We start from the raw sequence: 16,174 nt of genomic DNA, 5'->3' as shown, positions 1-16,174 counted from the left end.
GAACCATTTCAGTTTCCACTGTATTACAGGTGTGTTACCACTAGGTACAGATCTTGGTTCCCCTCACCCAATCCAAACCTTAAAGGGATGCTTGTATACCATGTGTATGTCTCTGGATCCAGTATGAAAGATACACTACATGACCAAAAGTATGTGGACACCTGCTCATTGAACATCTCATTTCAAAGTCATGGACATTAATATGGAGTTGGTCCCCCCCTTTTCTGCTATAACAGCCTCCACTCTTCTGGGAAGGCTTTCTACTAGATGTTGGAACATTGCTGCTATAACAGCCTCCACTCTTCTGGGAAGGCTTTCCACTAGATGTTGGAACATTGTTGCGGGGACTTGGAACCATCCAGCCACAAGAGCATTAATGAGGTCGGGCCCTGATGTTGGGCGTTTAGGCATTCCAATTCAAGGTTTTCCATGAGGTCAGGGCTCTGTGCAGGCCAGTCAAGTTCTTCCACACCGATGTCAACAAACCATTTCTGTCTGGACCTTGCTTTGTGCACGGAGGCATTGTCATGCTGAAACAGGAAAGAGCCTTCCCCAAACTTTTGCCCCAAATTTGGAAGCACAGAATCGTCTAGAAAGCCATTGTATGCTGTAGCATTAAGATTCCCCTCCACTGGAACTAAAGGGCGTATCCTAAACCATGAAAAACAGCCCCAGACCATTATTCCTCCTCCACCAAACTTTACAGTTGGCACTATGCATTTGTGCAGGTAGCGGTCTCCTGGCATCACCAGATTCGTCCATCAGACTGCCAGATGGTGAAGCGTGATTCATCACTCCAGAGAACACGTTTCCACTGTTCCAGAGTCCAATGGCGGCGAGTTTTACACCACTCTAGCCGACGCTTGGCATTGCACATGGTGATCTTAGGCTTGTGTGCGGCTGCTCGTCCATGGAAACCCATTTCATGAAGCTCCCAACGAACAGTTATTGTGTTGACGTTACTTCCAGATACAGTTTGGAACTCAGTAGTGAGTGTCGCAACCGAGGACAGACCATTTTTACGCGCTTCAGCACTCGGCGGTCCCATTCTGTGAGTTTGTGTGGCCTACCACTTCGAGCTCCTAGACGTTTCCACTAAACAATAACAGCACTTGACAGTTAACTGGGGCAGCTCTAGCAGGGCAGAAATTTGACGAACTGACTTGTTGGAATGGTGGCATCCTATGACGGTGCCACGTTAAGTCACTGAGCTCTTCAGTAAGGCCCATTCTACTGCCAATGTTTATCTACAGAGATTGCATGGCTGTGGCTCGATTTTATACACCTGTCAGCAACGGGTGTGGCTGAAATAGCCAAATCCACTACTTTTTATTAGGCAAGTCAGTTAAGAACAAATTCTTATTTACAATGACGACCTACCAAAAGGCAAAAGGCCTCCTGCAGGGACCGAAATAAAGAGAGACCGAAGACAACACTACATAAAGAGAGACCAACATGGTAGCAACACAACATGGCAGCAACACATGACAACACAGCATGGTAGAAACACAGCATGACAACAACATGGTAGCAGCACAAAACATGGTACTAACATTATTGGGCACAGTCAACAGCACAAAGGGCAAGAAGGTAGAGACAACAATACATCACGCAAAGCAGCCATAACCGGTTTGGCGGTGGGTCAGTCATGGTGTGGTGTGGCATTTCTTTGGGGGGCCGCACAGCCCTTCATGAGCTCGCCAGAGGTAGCCTGACTGCAGTAGATATCTCAGATAGGGTGGAGTGAGACCAAAGAGGGTTTTATAAATAAGCATCAGCAAGTACTCGTATGAGGTGACTACCTCAAGCTCTAAACCCTCAGAGGTAGTAATCACACCTGTAGGGGAGAGGGGCATTCTTCTTACCAAACCACATGACCTTTGTTTTGGAGGTTTTCACAGCAAAGTTAAGGGCAGAGAAAGCTTGTTGGACACTAAGAAAGCTTTGTTGTAGAGCGTTTAACACAAAATGCGGGGAGGGGCCAGCTGACTGTATCATCTACATATAAATGGATGAGAGAGCTTTCTACTGCCTGAGCTATGTTGTTGATGTAAATTGAGAAGAGTGTGGGGCCTAGGATTGAGCCTTGGGGTACTCCCATGTAACAGGCAGTGGCTGAGACAGCAGATGTTCTGACTTCATACACTGCACTCTTTGAGAAAGGTAGTTAGCAAACCAGGCCAATGGCCCATCACAGACATCAATACTCCTTAGCCGGCCCACAAGAATGGAACTGTCTACCGTATCAAATGCTTTGGCCAAGTCAATAAAAATAGCAGCACAACATTGCTTAGAATCAAGGGTAATGGTGACATCATTGAGGACCTTTAAGGTTGCAGTGGCACATCCATTACCTGAGCGGAAACCAGATTACATACCAGAGAGAATACTATAGACATCAAGAAAGCCAGTCAGTTGATTATTGCTGAGTTTTTCCAACACTTTTGATAAACAGGGCAAAATAGAAATAGGCCTATAACAGTTATGATCAGCTTGATCTCCCCCTTTAAGTAATGGACGAACCGTGGCTGCCTTCCAAGCAATGGTAACCTCCCCAGGAAGGAGAAACAAATTAAAAAGGTTGGAGATAGGCTTGGCGATGAGGCAGCAACCTTAAAGAAGAAAGGGTCTAAACCATCTGACACAGATGTTTTTTTGGGGTCAAGTTTAAGGAGCTCCTTTAGCACCTCGGACTCAGTGACTCCCTGCAGGGAGAAACTTTGTAGCGGGACAGGGGGAAAAGTGGGAGGAGGATCAGGGATAGTCGCATTAGAAGGGGTGGGAGATGAGGAAATGTTGGACGGGCAAGGAGGCATGGCTGAGTCAAATAGGAATCCTGACTTAATGAAGTGGTGACTAAAGAGCTCAGCCATGTGCTTCTTGTCATTAACAACCACATCATCAACATTAAGGGACATGGGCAGAGGGTTTATTCTCCAGGTCTTTAACCGTTTTCCAGAACTTCTTGGGGTTAGACCCACAGAAAGAGAACTGCTAGTTAAAGTAACTAACTCTGCAGTGCTGATTTATGACATCTGAATGTGCATCAGATGGCAACAAGATCATATTGTACAGCAATTTCATCGGGTAACATCAATACAAAGCCGGCGAGAGGTAGGAAGACAACCAGGGCAGACGGTGAACAGATCGCCAGGGGGAATCCAAGCAGCAGAGCAGCAGGCAGTGGGAGTAGGTGTCACACCCACTTGGGAGAAGCTTTATTTCTGGAGGCAGATTTCTTGTAGACAATGCCAGTGGATGGACTGAACAGCAGGAGGGTGTGGGGTTGCCTGCCATTTGTTGGGCTCAAAGGCTTCGACACCTCTCGCTTCACATGTCAGTTCTAATTGAAGTTGTTGAAGTTGAGAAACACACACATAGAGAGAAACACACACAGAGAAACACACACACACACACACATAGAAACACACAGAGAAACACACAGAGAAACACACACATACACATAGAGAAACACACACACACATAGAGAAACACACACATAGAGAAACACACACACACACACACATAGAGAAACACACACACACACACACACACACACACATAGAGAAACACATACACACATAGAGAAACACACATAGAGAAACACACACACACATAGAGAAACACACACACACACAGAGAAACACACACACACACACACACACACACACACACAGAGAAACACACTGATCACGCCGTTTTATGTTTATCATCAAATTTGAGTGTTTGTTTTTTTTTAAACACGAAGTTCACTGTTCACACTTCAGCTGTAGCTGATACACACATTGTGGACCTCGTCAACTGAATTCCTAGAAAACAGAGTACGGTGTATATCAGTGGAACAACCTGTGGTTTGTTTCTCAAAACGGATTCTGAAACAAAACACATTGAAAGTACAACTCTTTGCAGTAGCAACACTTTCCATGGTTTTTAGTGTCGCCCCTGTTGACGTCAAGTGATGTTAAAAAAAACCATAAACATGGAAACTGAAAGCCTACAGCGACATCTTTTAGGTTGGCACCTAGGTTGGCACCTTTTCTCAACTGTTGTTATGGCGATGAAGATCAATCTCTCGCCTCTGTTGACTCTTCAAGAAAACATACCGACTATGTCTTCGTTATTTTAACCTTCACATTAAAGGGACTCTCCAGAGCTTTTATAAACTGAATGACAATATAACTGTAACGTGCAACAATTTCATAGATTTTTTTTACTGAGTTACAATTTACATATAAGGAAATAAATTCATTAAGGCCCTAATCTATGTATTTTAACATGACTGGGAATACAGATATGCATCTGTTGGTCTCAGATACCTTTCAAAAAACATGGGCTTCGGGATCTCGTCACGGTATCTCTATGCATTAAAATCGCCATCGATAAAATGCGATTGTGTTTGTTTGTCCGTAACTTATGCCTGTCCCATACCATCACCACACCACCACCACCACGGGGCTCTTCCAGCCTTTTGAAAGTAGTGCTCGCAAGCCAAACACGGTTTCCCCGTTTTTTGTGTACTACATCATCAAATTGTGTATTATGTCATTATATATATATATTATATAGTATTATTATATTACCATATTGTGTGATATTCTATGTCCTGCAAATTTGTTTTAATTGTTATTTTTAGAATAAAAAAATATGCAATTCTATTTGTACTGTATTTGATTTGTTATGTTTAATATCCTGTAATTTATCTTTAATATTATTCATGTATTACCGCCTCCTGTGTCTGCATTTTTAAAACATAGAATTCCGGAAAGGAACAATAAGGTTGAATTCGCATCCCAATGGTTAGAACGCTAACCTGGGTTTGGTGTGTTGGCTTTATATTTAATATCTGCATAATTTCCCCGACCAGACCCTAAGTCAGTCATATGTCCCTATTGACATGACACAGACAGACAGACAGACAGACAGACAGACAGACAGTCATATGTCCATATTGACATGACACAGACAGACAGACAGACAGTCAGTCATATGTCCCTATTGAAATGACACAGACAGACAGACAGACAGACAGACAGACAGACAGACAGACAGTCATATGTCCCTATTGACATGACACAGACAGACAGACAGACAGACAGACAGACAGACAGACAGACAGACAGACAGACATATGTCCCTATTGACATGACACAGACAGACAGACAGACAGTCATGAAAGTGCTCAGTCTGAAGGGAGGAACGTCTGGCACCTCGTAAAACCGAACCCCCCCCCCCTCCCCCCACTCCATCATTCATCATCACTGCAGTTTGATTCAATTATTCAAGGTAAAGTTCAATATGAAGTGAAATAAGACAATTCCCCCCCCCCCCCCCCACACACACTACACAGCTGATTCAAATGATCAAAGCTCGATGATTAGTTGATTATTTGAATCAGCTGTGTAGTGTGAGGACCACGTTTTGGAAAAGGTCCTTTACAGGCTATGTCCCAAATGACACCCTATATAGTGGATTACTTTAGACCAGGGTTCCCTATATAGTACACTACTTTAGACCAGGGTTCCCTATATAGTACACTACTTTAGACCAGGGTTCCCTATATAGTGCACTACCTTAGACCAGGGTTCCCTATATAGTACACTACTTTAGACCAGGGTTCCCTATATAGTGCACTACTTTAGACCAGGGTTCCCTATATAGTACACTACTTTAGACCAGGGTTCCCTATATAGTACACTACTTTAGACCAGGATCCATAGTGCATTATTTAGGTTGCCATTTAGGATGCAACTGCATTTCTCCTGACAACCATGCAGACCAGCACGCTGATACGTACCCTGTACCCTGGATTAGTCATCACCTTTATACCCTGTACCCTGTACCGTGGATTAGTCGCCACCTTTTAACCCTGTACCCTGGATTAGTCAACACCTTTTAACCCTGTACCGTGGATTAGTCATCACCTTAAAACCCTGTAACCTGTACCGTGGATTAGTCATCACCTTTAAACCCTGTACCCTGTACCCTGGATTAGTCACCACCTTTTTTTAACCCTGTACCCTGGATTAGTCAACACCTTTTAACCCTGTACCCTGGATAGGTCATCACCTTTTAACCCTGTACCCTGGATTGGTCATCACCTTTTAACCCTGTACCCTGGATTAGTCAACACCTTTTAACCCTGTACCCTGGATTAGTCATCACCTTTTAACCCTGTACCCTGTACCCTGGATTAGTCAACACCTTTTAACCCTGTACCCTGGATTAGTCATCACCTTTTAACCCTGTACCCTTTACCCTGGATTAGTCAACATCTTTTAACCCTGTACCCTGGATTAGTCAACACCGTTTAACCCTGTACCCTGGATTAGTCATCACCTTTTAACCCTTTACCCTGGATTAGTCATCACCTTTAAACCCTGTACCCTGGATTAGTCATCACCTTTTAACCCTGTACCCTGTACCCTGGATTAGTCGTCACCTTTTAACCCTGTACCCTGTACCCTGGATTAGTCATCACCTTTTAACCCTGTACCCTGGATTAGTCAACACCTTTTATCCCTTTACCCTGGATTAGTCATCACCTTTAAACCCTGTACCCTGGATTAGTCATCACCTTTTAACCCTGTACCCTTTACCCTGGATTAGTCACCACCTTTTAACCCTGTACCCTGGATTAGTCAACACCGTTTAACCCTGTACCCTGGATTAGTCAACACCTTTTAACCCTGTACCCTGGATTAGTCAACACCTTTTAACCCTGTACCCTGTACCCTGGATTAGTCATCACCTTTTAACCCTGTACCCTGGATTAGTCAACACCTTTTAACCCTGTACCCTGGATTAGTCAACACCTTTTAACCCTGTGCCCTGTACCCTGGATTAGTCAACACCTTTTAACCTTGTACCCTGTACCCTGGATTAGTCAACACCTTTTAACCCTGTACCCTGGATTAGTCAATACCTTTTAACCCTGTACCCTGTATTAGTCAACACCTTTAACCCTGTACCCTGGATTAGTCAATACCTTTTAACCCTGTACCCTGTATTAGTCAACACCTTTTAACCCTGTACCCTGTGAATGACTCTCGTTGGAGATTTAAATGAGATGCAAGCAGAATCCATTTCTGAGTTGTCACAGGTCACGACATCCTAATCAGACACTCATAATGCACCTGTTTGTCTATCTTAGATAACCCTGTACACTAGATGAGTCAACACCTTCTAATCTAACCCTATCCCTGCACCCTAGATGAGTCAACGCCTTCTAATCTTCAGGTGATGCTCTCAGCTAGATTGCGTTCACGAATTGCTTGGTGGTTTAAGCAGAGCGTGAGTACTTGGTGGTTTAAGTTCCATTCTGACTGTCTGTTTCACTGCTGCCTTGATGCACGTTCAAAGATTAGCGTCACACAGCGGCACAGCTATTTCCTCTTAACATATCTCTGACTAGTTTCAGTGTTCTACAAGAATACACACACACACACACACACACGTGTCTCTCTCTCTCTCTCTCCCTGCAGAAATGCATCAGCATCACCCTCGAATGAAAACCACAGGTAGAAGCGTATCAGTCAGACGAAATATGCAGACTAAGGTTTCGTTTCAACACGTTTTCCTTTCAATTGTCTCATTTTGTATATTCAAACAAGGTGAGGCCAGAATGGTTGTCGTTCCGGTAAAGGTGTGCTGCCTGCTGGTAAGTCTTCTATGTGGGTCATGTTTGAGGTTAGAGTGTGGACAGCTTTGCATCTGCTCTTATGGTTAGGGTTAGTACATGGTGTCAAGCCTCAAGTCAGTAAGTGTTAGAAAAAAATGTGTATCTGAAGTAGTGAAATAACCTGTACTGACTGAAATTATCTTTACATTTTAATGTTATTTAGCAGATTTCTAAAGAATCATATGTGTTTCAGAGTTCAAATCAAAAGTTTATTTGTCACGTTCGCTGAATACAACAGGTGTAGTCCTTACAGAGAAATGCTTACTTACAGGCTCTAACCAATAGTGCAAAAAAAAGGTGTTAGTTGAACAATAGGTAAGTAAAGAAATAAAACAACAGTAAAAAGACAGGCTATATACAGTAGAGAGGCTGTAAAAGTATCGAGGCTACATACAGACACCGGTTAGTCAGGCTGATTGAGGTAGTATGTACATGTAGATATGGTTAAAGTGACTATGCATATATGATGAACAGAGAGTAGCAGTAGCGTAAAAAGAGGGGTTGGAGGGTGGTGAGTTTGTACTGTATGCCTTTGGGAATCCCAACACCCAAAGACATCTCATTAAAATGTTCTGTTCTGCTATTTCAAGAGAAGAAGAAGAACCACAGGATGGGACATCAGATTCAGAAGAGGTCTTTATTGTGTCGTCGCTGCAGCATTACAACAGAATGTGAAACTGATAATATACACTTAAAAGGCTTTTAAACATTTTAAAGTTTAAAAGAAGAACTGAGGTTTAAAAAAAACGGTTCCAAAGTAGAACATTTTATTTTAAAACTGCAGGGCAGAGAAAGTTTTAAAAAAATCATAAATAAATACAAAAACATTGTAGCTAAAAAAAAAACAGTTGGTTAAAATCTCTTGAAAAAGAGATATGGAAAAGTAGATTTTTTTATCTCAACTAGACTAACCTGGTTAAATGAAGTTTAAACAAAAATACACTCAACCTCACAAATATTTAGGCACACCAACAGTACCAGTCAAAAGTTTGGACACACCTACTCATTCAAGGGTTTTCTTTATTCTGACTATGTTCTACATTGTAGAGTAACAGTGAAGACATCAAAACTATGAAATAACACATACGGAATCATGTAGTAACCAAAAAAGTGTTAAATAAATACAAATATATTTTAGATTTGAGATTCTTCAAAGTAGCCACCCTTTGCCTTGATGACAGCTTTGCACACTCTGTGCTTTTCTCTTGGAAGCCCTCTAAGTTATTTCAACGTTGTTGGAAAGTGGTCGAAGTAGCTGATTTGTGTTAAAAGTTACCTTGTTTATTGTGAATAGAATATTGGGTGTTTTCAACAAAGGAAGCTTTAGAATTTCGAGGAAATCCCATGAAAGTGGATGAAGTTGAATAAGTTCAATAGTTTAAAAAGTATAAATAGTTTTAAAAAAAAAGTTGTATGCAAGCACACTATTCCAAACCAGTCTGCACATTCTAAAGCTTGAATGGCGTTTCCAAATTAAACGACCACTAGGAGGAGTAGTGGTCCGAAATAATATTGTCAGAAATAATTTGAATGTAGCCACACTTTTTCACAAGCCACACTAATAAACATTGTGGTGCAGTATTCCACTGAGATTCACGGACAGTTTTAATTTAAATCTATACTGATATTGGTAGTAAATATACTGTATGCTATAACTAAATGTTTCAACATGGTCATGTGTAAATACACTCATTATTACAGATCAGTCAATGATCACATATTAAAACATGTTAAAGGTTACATTCCTCTGTCACACTGGTAAATGTGTAGTCTAGATTTCCCTTCTCACTGGTTTTCTACACATTTACAGTAACACATGATTCCTTACTCCACATGGTGGCTAGATTAACATCATGACTATACAATAGGGAAGGAAGGAGGTGCAGAAAGTCAATCCTAAAAAAAAAAAAAATTTACAAAAAATGCAACAAATTTGATGCAATACTTTACAGCAGTATGTTTCAGTCAATATGACTCAGTAATAAACGTTTTGATTAACCTGAGACTAAATGTGCTTCAGGGACTTGAAAGAAAAGGTCATTGTGTGGCTTAGTTGGTAGAAGAGCGTGGCGCTTGCAAGCTCAGCCAAGGTCAGGAACAAGGGTATGCTTCCCACTGAGGCTACCACCCATACAAACATGTATGAAAGCAGTACTCTCAGTCACTTTGGATAAAAGGCAAATGCCATATATTATATTGATGAAGTCCTCAGAAGTTATTCTTCAAGGTCTTCTTTCAGAACTGAAGAGTAGGACTAAAGACTAGCCTAGTAACGTAGAGAGAGAAGGTCCTCAGAAGGTGTTCTTTCAGAACTGAAGAGTAGGACTAAAGACTAGCCTAGTAACGTAGAGAGAGAAGGTCCTCAGAAGGTGTTCTTTCAGAACTGAAGAGTAGGACTAAAGACTAGCCTAGTAACGTAGAGAGAGAAGGTCCTCAGAAGGTGTTCTTTCAGAACTGAAGAGTAGGACTAAAGACTAGCCTAGTAACGTAGAGAGAGAAGGTCCTCAGAAGGTGTTCTTTCAGAACTGAAGAGTAGGACTAAAGACTAGCCTAGTAACGTAGAGAGAGAAGGTCCTCAGAAGGTGTTCTTTCAGAACTGAAGAGTAGGACTAAAGACTAGCCTAGTAACGTAGAGAGAGAAGGTCCTCAGAAGGTGTTCTTTCAGAACTGAAGAGTAGGACTAAAGACTAGCCTAGTAACGTAGAGAGAGAAGGTCCTCAGGACCCATACACTTTAGTCTCATGGTCTTCCACAAAAAGACAGTCCCAGATGTTTGGGCTTTGGAGGTTATTAGAGGTTAGGGTTAGCCACATAACTCTGGCAAATTCTGATTGGTCAGGGGTCAGTGTTTGCGTCTCTTAGAGACCAGGTACTCCTCGATGTAGTTGAAGAGTAGGTCCAGCTCTCCCATTGCCTTATACAGGCCTTTATCCTGCATCTAGACACAGAAAACATACACTCAGGTTAGAGGAACCACACACGCACACGCACACACGCGCACGCACGCACACACACACACACACACACACACACAACTCACTGAGAGGTTGAGGCTGAAGAAGACTTACCTTCTCATACGAGGAGATGAACTCGTTGATGTCAAACGGTTTCTTACAGGAGAAGTAGTTCCTCTGTAGAGAGAGATTAGGATTGTTATAGTAGTATACTGTTGCACCATGCAGAAGTATTGGTTGCAGAGTGCTGGCTACTGCAAAAGTACACTGGGAACACAAAACACACATTCTCTCTCTCTCTCTCTCTCTCTCTCTCTCTCTCTCTCTCTCTCTCTCTCTCTGTCTCTCTCTCTCTCTCTCTCTCTCTCTCTCTCTCTCTCTCTCTCTCTCTCTCTCTCTCTCTCTCTCTCTCTCTCTCTCTCTCTCTCTCTCTCGCTCTCTCTCGCTCTCTAGCGTGGGAACATTAGGTTTGTTGGATGCTGTGTAAATTAAGAAGTAGCCGTGTCAGTGTTGTGTGTTTTGGGGTTAGACCGCCGGCCGGCTCCTAAATCCGAGGTTTCTGACGAGGTTTATATATGCTACTATGTCATACAACCTGACAAAGCTTTAATGACATGAAACACAACCATGGAAATATCATCTCAACAATATCCCTGTGACCTTAACCAAACCACATCAAGACACTTTCACATCATACACTCAGAACACTTTCACAGGATATAGGACCAGACTAAATAGGACCAGACTATATAGGACCAGACTAAATAGGACCAGACTATATAGGACCAGACTATATAGGACTATATAGGACCAGACTATATAGGACTATATAGGACCAGACTATATAGGACCCCGACTAAATAGGACCAGACTAAATAGGACCAGACTAAATAGGACCAGACTAAATAGGACCAGACTATATAGGACCAGACTAAATAGGACCAGACTAAATAGGACCAGACTAAATAGGACCAGACTAAATAGGACCAGACTATATAGGACCAGACTAAATAGGACCAGACTAAATAGGACCAGACTAAATAGGACCAGACTAAATAGGACCAGACTATATAGGACTATATAGGACCAGACTATATAGGACCAGACTATATAGGACTATATAGGACCAGACTATATAGGACTATATAGGACCAGACTATATAGGACAATATAGGACCAGACTATATAGGACTAAAGAGGACTGGACTATATAGGACCAGACTATATAGGGCCAGACTATATAGGGCCAGACTATATAGGACCAGACTATATAGGGCCAGACTATATAGGGCCAGACTATATAGGACTAAAGAGGACTGGACTATATAGGACCAGACTATATAGGGCCAGACTATATAGGACCAGACTATATAGGGCCAGACTATATAGGGCCAGACTATATAGGGCCAGACTATATAGGACCAGACTATATAGGGCCAGACTATATAGGGCCAGGCTATATAGGACCAGACTCTATAGGGCCAGACTATATAGGGCCAGACTATATAGGGCCAGACTATATAGGACTAAAGAGGACTGGACTATATAGGACCAGACTATATAGGACCAGACTATATAGGGCCAGACTATATAGGGCCAGACTATATAGGACCAGACTATATAGGGCCAGGCTATATAGGACCAGACTATATAAGGCCAGACTATATAGGGCCAGACTATATAGGGCCAGACTATATAGGGCCAGACTATATAGGACCAGACTATATAGGACCAGGCTATATAGGATTATATAGGACCAGACTATATAGGACCAGACTATATAGGGCCAGACTATATAGGGCCAGACTATATAGGACCAGACTATATAGGAACAGGCTACGCATCGAGCCAGTCTACTTACGCATTGGACGATCTCTTTCTTCAGCTCGTGGAAGATGTTTCCGATGGAGTCGATGGGAGATTTAAAGTCATTGTTGTTCTGTGTTCTGTTGTTCATGGCGGTGGGCAGCACCGTGTCGAGATAGAACTTCAGGATGCTGTCCATAGCGTGACACCCCACGGGGCTCTGATGAGGAAACAACATCATTAATATCACACTGACAGAGACAGGAACAGTAACTAACTAACTGTAACTAGAGATAAGGAAATGATAACTAACCGTAACTAGAGATAAGGAAATGATAACTAACCGTAACTAGAGATAAGGAAATGATAACTAACCGTAACTAGAGATAAGGAAATTATAACTAACCGTAACTAGAGATAAGGAAATTATACTGAGGAAAAAATCCAGCAACTCTTGGAGGACATTGGAAGTTGATTTCAAAAATCTCTGATAATAAAATCAAGACTATTTGGCAAGTAACTACTACAGTATAACTAGTATAGCCATCAGTATAACTAGTATAGCCATCAGTATAACTAGTATAGCCATCAGTATAACTAGTATAGCCATCAATATAACTAGTATAGCCATCAATATAACTAGTATAGCCATCAATATAACTACTATAGCCATCAATATAACTAGTATAGCCATCAATATAACTACTATAGCCATCAATATAACTAGTATAGCCATCAATATAACTAGTATAGCCATCAATATAACTAGTATAGCCATCAATTTAACTAGTATAGCCATCAATATAACTAGTATAGCCATCAATATAACTACTATAGCCATCAATATAACTAGTATAGCCATCAATATAACTAGTATAGCCATCAATATAACTACTATAGCCATCAATATAACTAGTATAGCCATCAGTATAACTAGTATAGCCATCAATATAACTAGTATAGCCATCAGTATAACTAGTATAGCCATCAATATAACTACTATAGCCATCAATATAACTCGTATAGCCATCAATATAACTAGTATAGCCATCAGTATAACTAGTATAGCCATCGATATAACTAGTATAGCCATCAATATAACTAGTATAGCCATCAATTTAACTAGTATAGCCATCAATTTAACTAGTATAGCCATCAATATAACTAGTATAGCCATCAATTTAACTAGTATAGCCATCAATTTAACTAGTATAGCCATCAATATAACTAGTATAGCCATCAATTTAACTAGTATAGCCATCAATTTAACTAGTATAGCCATCAATTTAACTAGTATAGCCATCAATTTAACTAGTATAGCCATCAATATAACTAGTATAGCCATCAATTTAACTAGTATAGCCATCAATTTAACTAGTATAGCCATCAATTTAACTAGTATAGCCATCAATTTAACTAGTATAGCCATCAGGGTAGTTTCTTAATATTCATGTCACTTCTAACTCAGGAATGGGTTGGACGTGCATCCTGGTGCTGATGTGAGTGTCTCATTTCGTTACATCAGGGGGAAACTCTATCCTGCTGTTAGAATAGACAGAATAATGTGAACTCACCTTCAAGTGGTGTAGAATCCCTTCGTCCAGCAGGGATGTCTCCAGCTCGTCATTAGCCTCCTGCAGAAAACAAACAGCCCAGTTTAGACTCTGTTTCCTGATGCTTGTTTTGTATCAAATCAAAGTTTGTTCATCACGTGCACAGGATATAGTGGATGTAAACGGTACAGTGAAATGCTTACTGAAGGCTAATATATCTACGTTTCTTCCTACAATATTCATCAAGTCTCTCAAAAACTGAAACTATATCTCCATTATTTTGGACAGAAGCTTCTACTTTACTAAACAAATGGTTTGAACAACAATGCGCAGAAAGTGTGATATCACGATTTGTTCTTCAAGGTAATATATCTTGCTGGGATTTGACCCAATTCCTTGTCGTCAGTGAGTGTTCTGGTCCCCGAGATCTTCTCTCTACCCGTTGAGCTATTGTTCAGGTGACATTCCATGAACAAATCAACCGCATCTGAGCACCAGGTAACAGCGGTCCCATCACTACCTAGTGCTATAACAAAACAGATGTTGCCTGCATTCTGATTTAATTTGGTTGTCATGGCAGGGGTCAGAGACATTTGTAATGTCTTTACTGTTTTGAAACCTCTGTATGTGTAATGTTTACTGTTAATTTTTGTTGTTTTTCACTTTATATATATTCACTTTGTATGTTGTCTACCTCACTTGCTTTGGCAATGTTAACACATGTTTCCCATGCCAATAAAGCCCTTGAATTGAATTGAATTGAATTGACAGTCAGTAGAGGGAGAGCACTGTCCATGTTGAGGCACAGGGAGAGGATCAACAGGTCATCAGAGTTTAGAAGGCAGGCTGTCTGGTAAAGCACATTACATGGCAATTTACATCACGCACAGATTGGAACTACCAGTTCAGCTCCTCGTCTTGGCTTTGACCTGAAGCCTGACTGTAACAAATGTCGTTGCCTGCATTCCGATTTAATTTGGTTGTCATGGAGATTGAAGACATGGCTGCGCTCAAAAATGATGACAAAGCAGATTGAACCATGTTGTCTGTCCGTCATTTCCACCAGGACACGCTGCTTACCAAACAATATGCCTCAATGGGTATTTGGTGCATTTAAGTGAATTGAGACTAAAGAGCTGAGCCCTCTCTGTACCACTATATATATATATATATATATATATATATATATATATATATATATATATATATATATATATATATATATATATATATATATATATATATAGAGAGAGAGAGAGAGAGATTTATCTATCATGGGGGGCATGACCCCCCTAAAGAGAGTTGACACTGGAACCAAGTGAACCCCAATATCCAACACAAAGTTATGCCCTTGACTTACGTAGTAATATAGTATATTCACATATATATGAGGGTAGTATTTTCACATATATATGAGGGTGGTAGTATAGTATTTTCACATATATATGAGGGTGGTAGTATAGTATATATGTAGTACTTATATATGTAGTATAGTGTACAGAGAGAGAGAACTTACGTAGTAGTCTCTGATGGTGGAGAAGGCGGTGCGGAGCTCCTTCAGTCTGACGGGGAAGCCCTCTACGAAGGAGCAGCAGCGGTCGGAGCACGGTACACGTCTGCACTGGGCATGCTCACACTGCAGCGCTGCAGCCAACAGCAGGGACAGGAGGAGAGAGCAGGGAGACATCCTGGAGTCTATTGGTTCCACACTCAACTGGTGCTGCAGTCGATTGGTTCCACACTCAACTGGTGCAGCAGTCGATTGGTTCCACACTCAACTGGTGCTGCAGTCTATTGGTTCCACACTCAACTGGTGCTGCAGTCTATTGGTTCCACACTCAACTGGTGCTGCAGTCGATTGGTTCCACACTCAACTGGTGCTGCAGTCTATTGGTTCCACACTCAACTGGGGCTGCAGTCTATTGGTTCCACACTCAACTAGTGCTGCAGTCTATTTCTGGTTCTGGTGTCTCCTGGTACTGAAGTGTGCTGGTTCTGGTTGTCCTCTGGTGGTCCTCTTGAGGAGCAGACAGGAGAGCATGTGTACTCTGGCCTAAACCCCTCATCATTTATACCCTGAGAAACACCTCACCTATTTCCTCTGTGATGCGAACAGTTGGTCATGTGATGGGGGTTAGGGGGAGGGAGTTCCTGGCAGCACGAGGGTTAACTCCTCACACTTG

At 41.5% G+C, this 16,174-nt stretch overlaps 1 protein-coding gene across 1 annotated transcript; it reads right to left on the bottom strand.

Annotated features, from left to right (window-relative positions):
• Positions 1-10,491: 10,491 nt before the first annotated feature.
• On the bottom strand, positions 10,492-15,678 carry LOC139414494 (interleukin-10-like). Its single transcript, XM_071162405.1, has 5 exons — positions 15,508-15,678; positions 14,013-14,072; positions 12,494-12,658; positions 10,747-10,809; positions 10,492-10,616 (listed from the first exon to the last, which is right to left on the bottom strand). Exons 1-5 carry the CDS (start codon positions 15,676-15,678, stop codon positions 10,521-10,523), a joined length of 555 nt encoding a protein of 184 aa, XP_071018506.1. The 3' UTR covers positions 10,492-10,520.
• Positions 15,679-16,174: the final 496 nt, after the last annotated feature.

Source organism: Oncorhynchus clarkii, chromosome 7, assembly GCF_045791955.1.
Source record: "Oncorhynchus clarkii lewisi isolate Uvic-CL-2024 chromosome 7, UVic_Ocla_1.0, whole genome shotgun sequence".
NCBI lineage: Eukaryota > Metazoa > Chordata > Actinopteri > Salmoniformes > Salmonidae > Oncorhynchus > Oncorhynchus clarkii.
This window is presented reverse-complemented; position numbering and strand designations above follow the sequence as displayed.

Coding starts and splice junctions, on each gene's coding strand:
- LOC139414494 (XM_071162405.1), bottom strand. CDS start 15,678: ATGTCTCCCTGCTCTCTCCTCCTGTCCCTGCTGTTGGCTGCAGCGCTG. Junction 14,073..15,507: donor CCACCATCAGAGACTACTAC/GTAAGTTCTCTC, acceptor TGTTTTCTGCAG/GAGGCTAATGACGAGCTGGA. Junction 12,659..14,012: donor GGATTCTACACCACTTGAAG/GTGAGTTCACAT, acceptor TTTCCTCATCAG/AGCCCCGTGGGGTGTCACGC.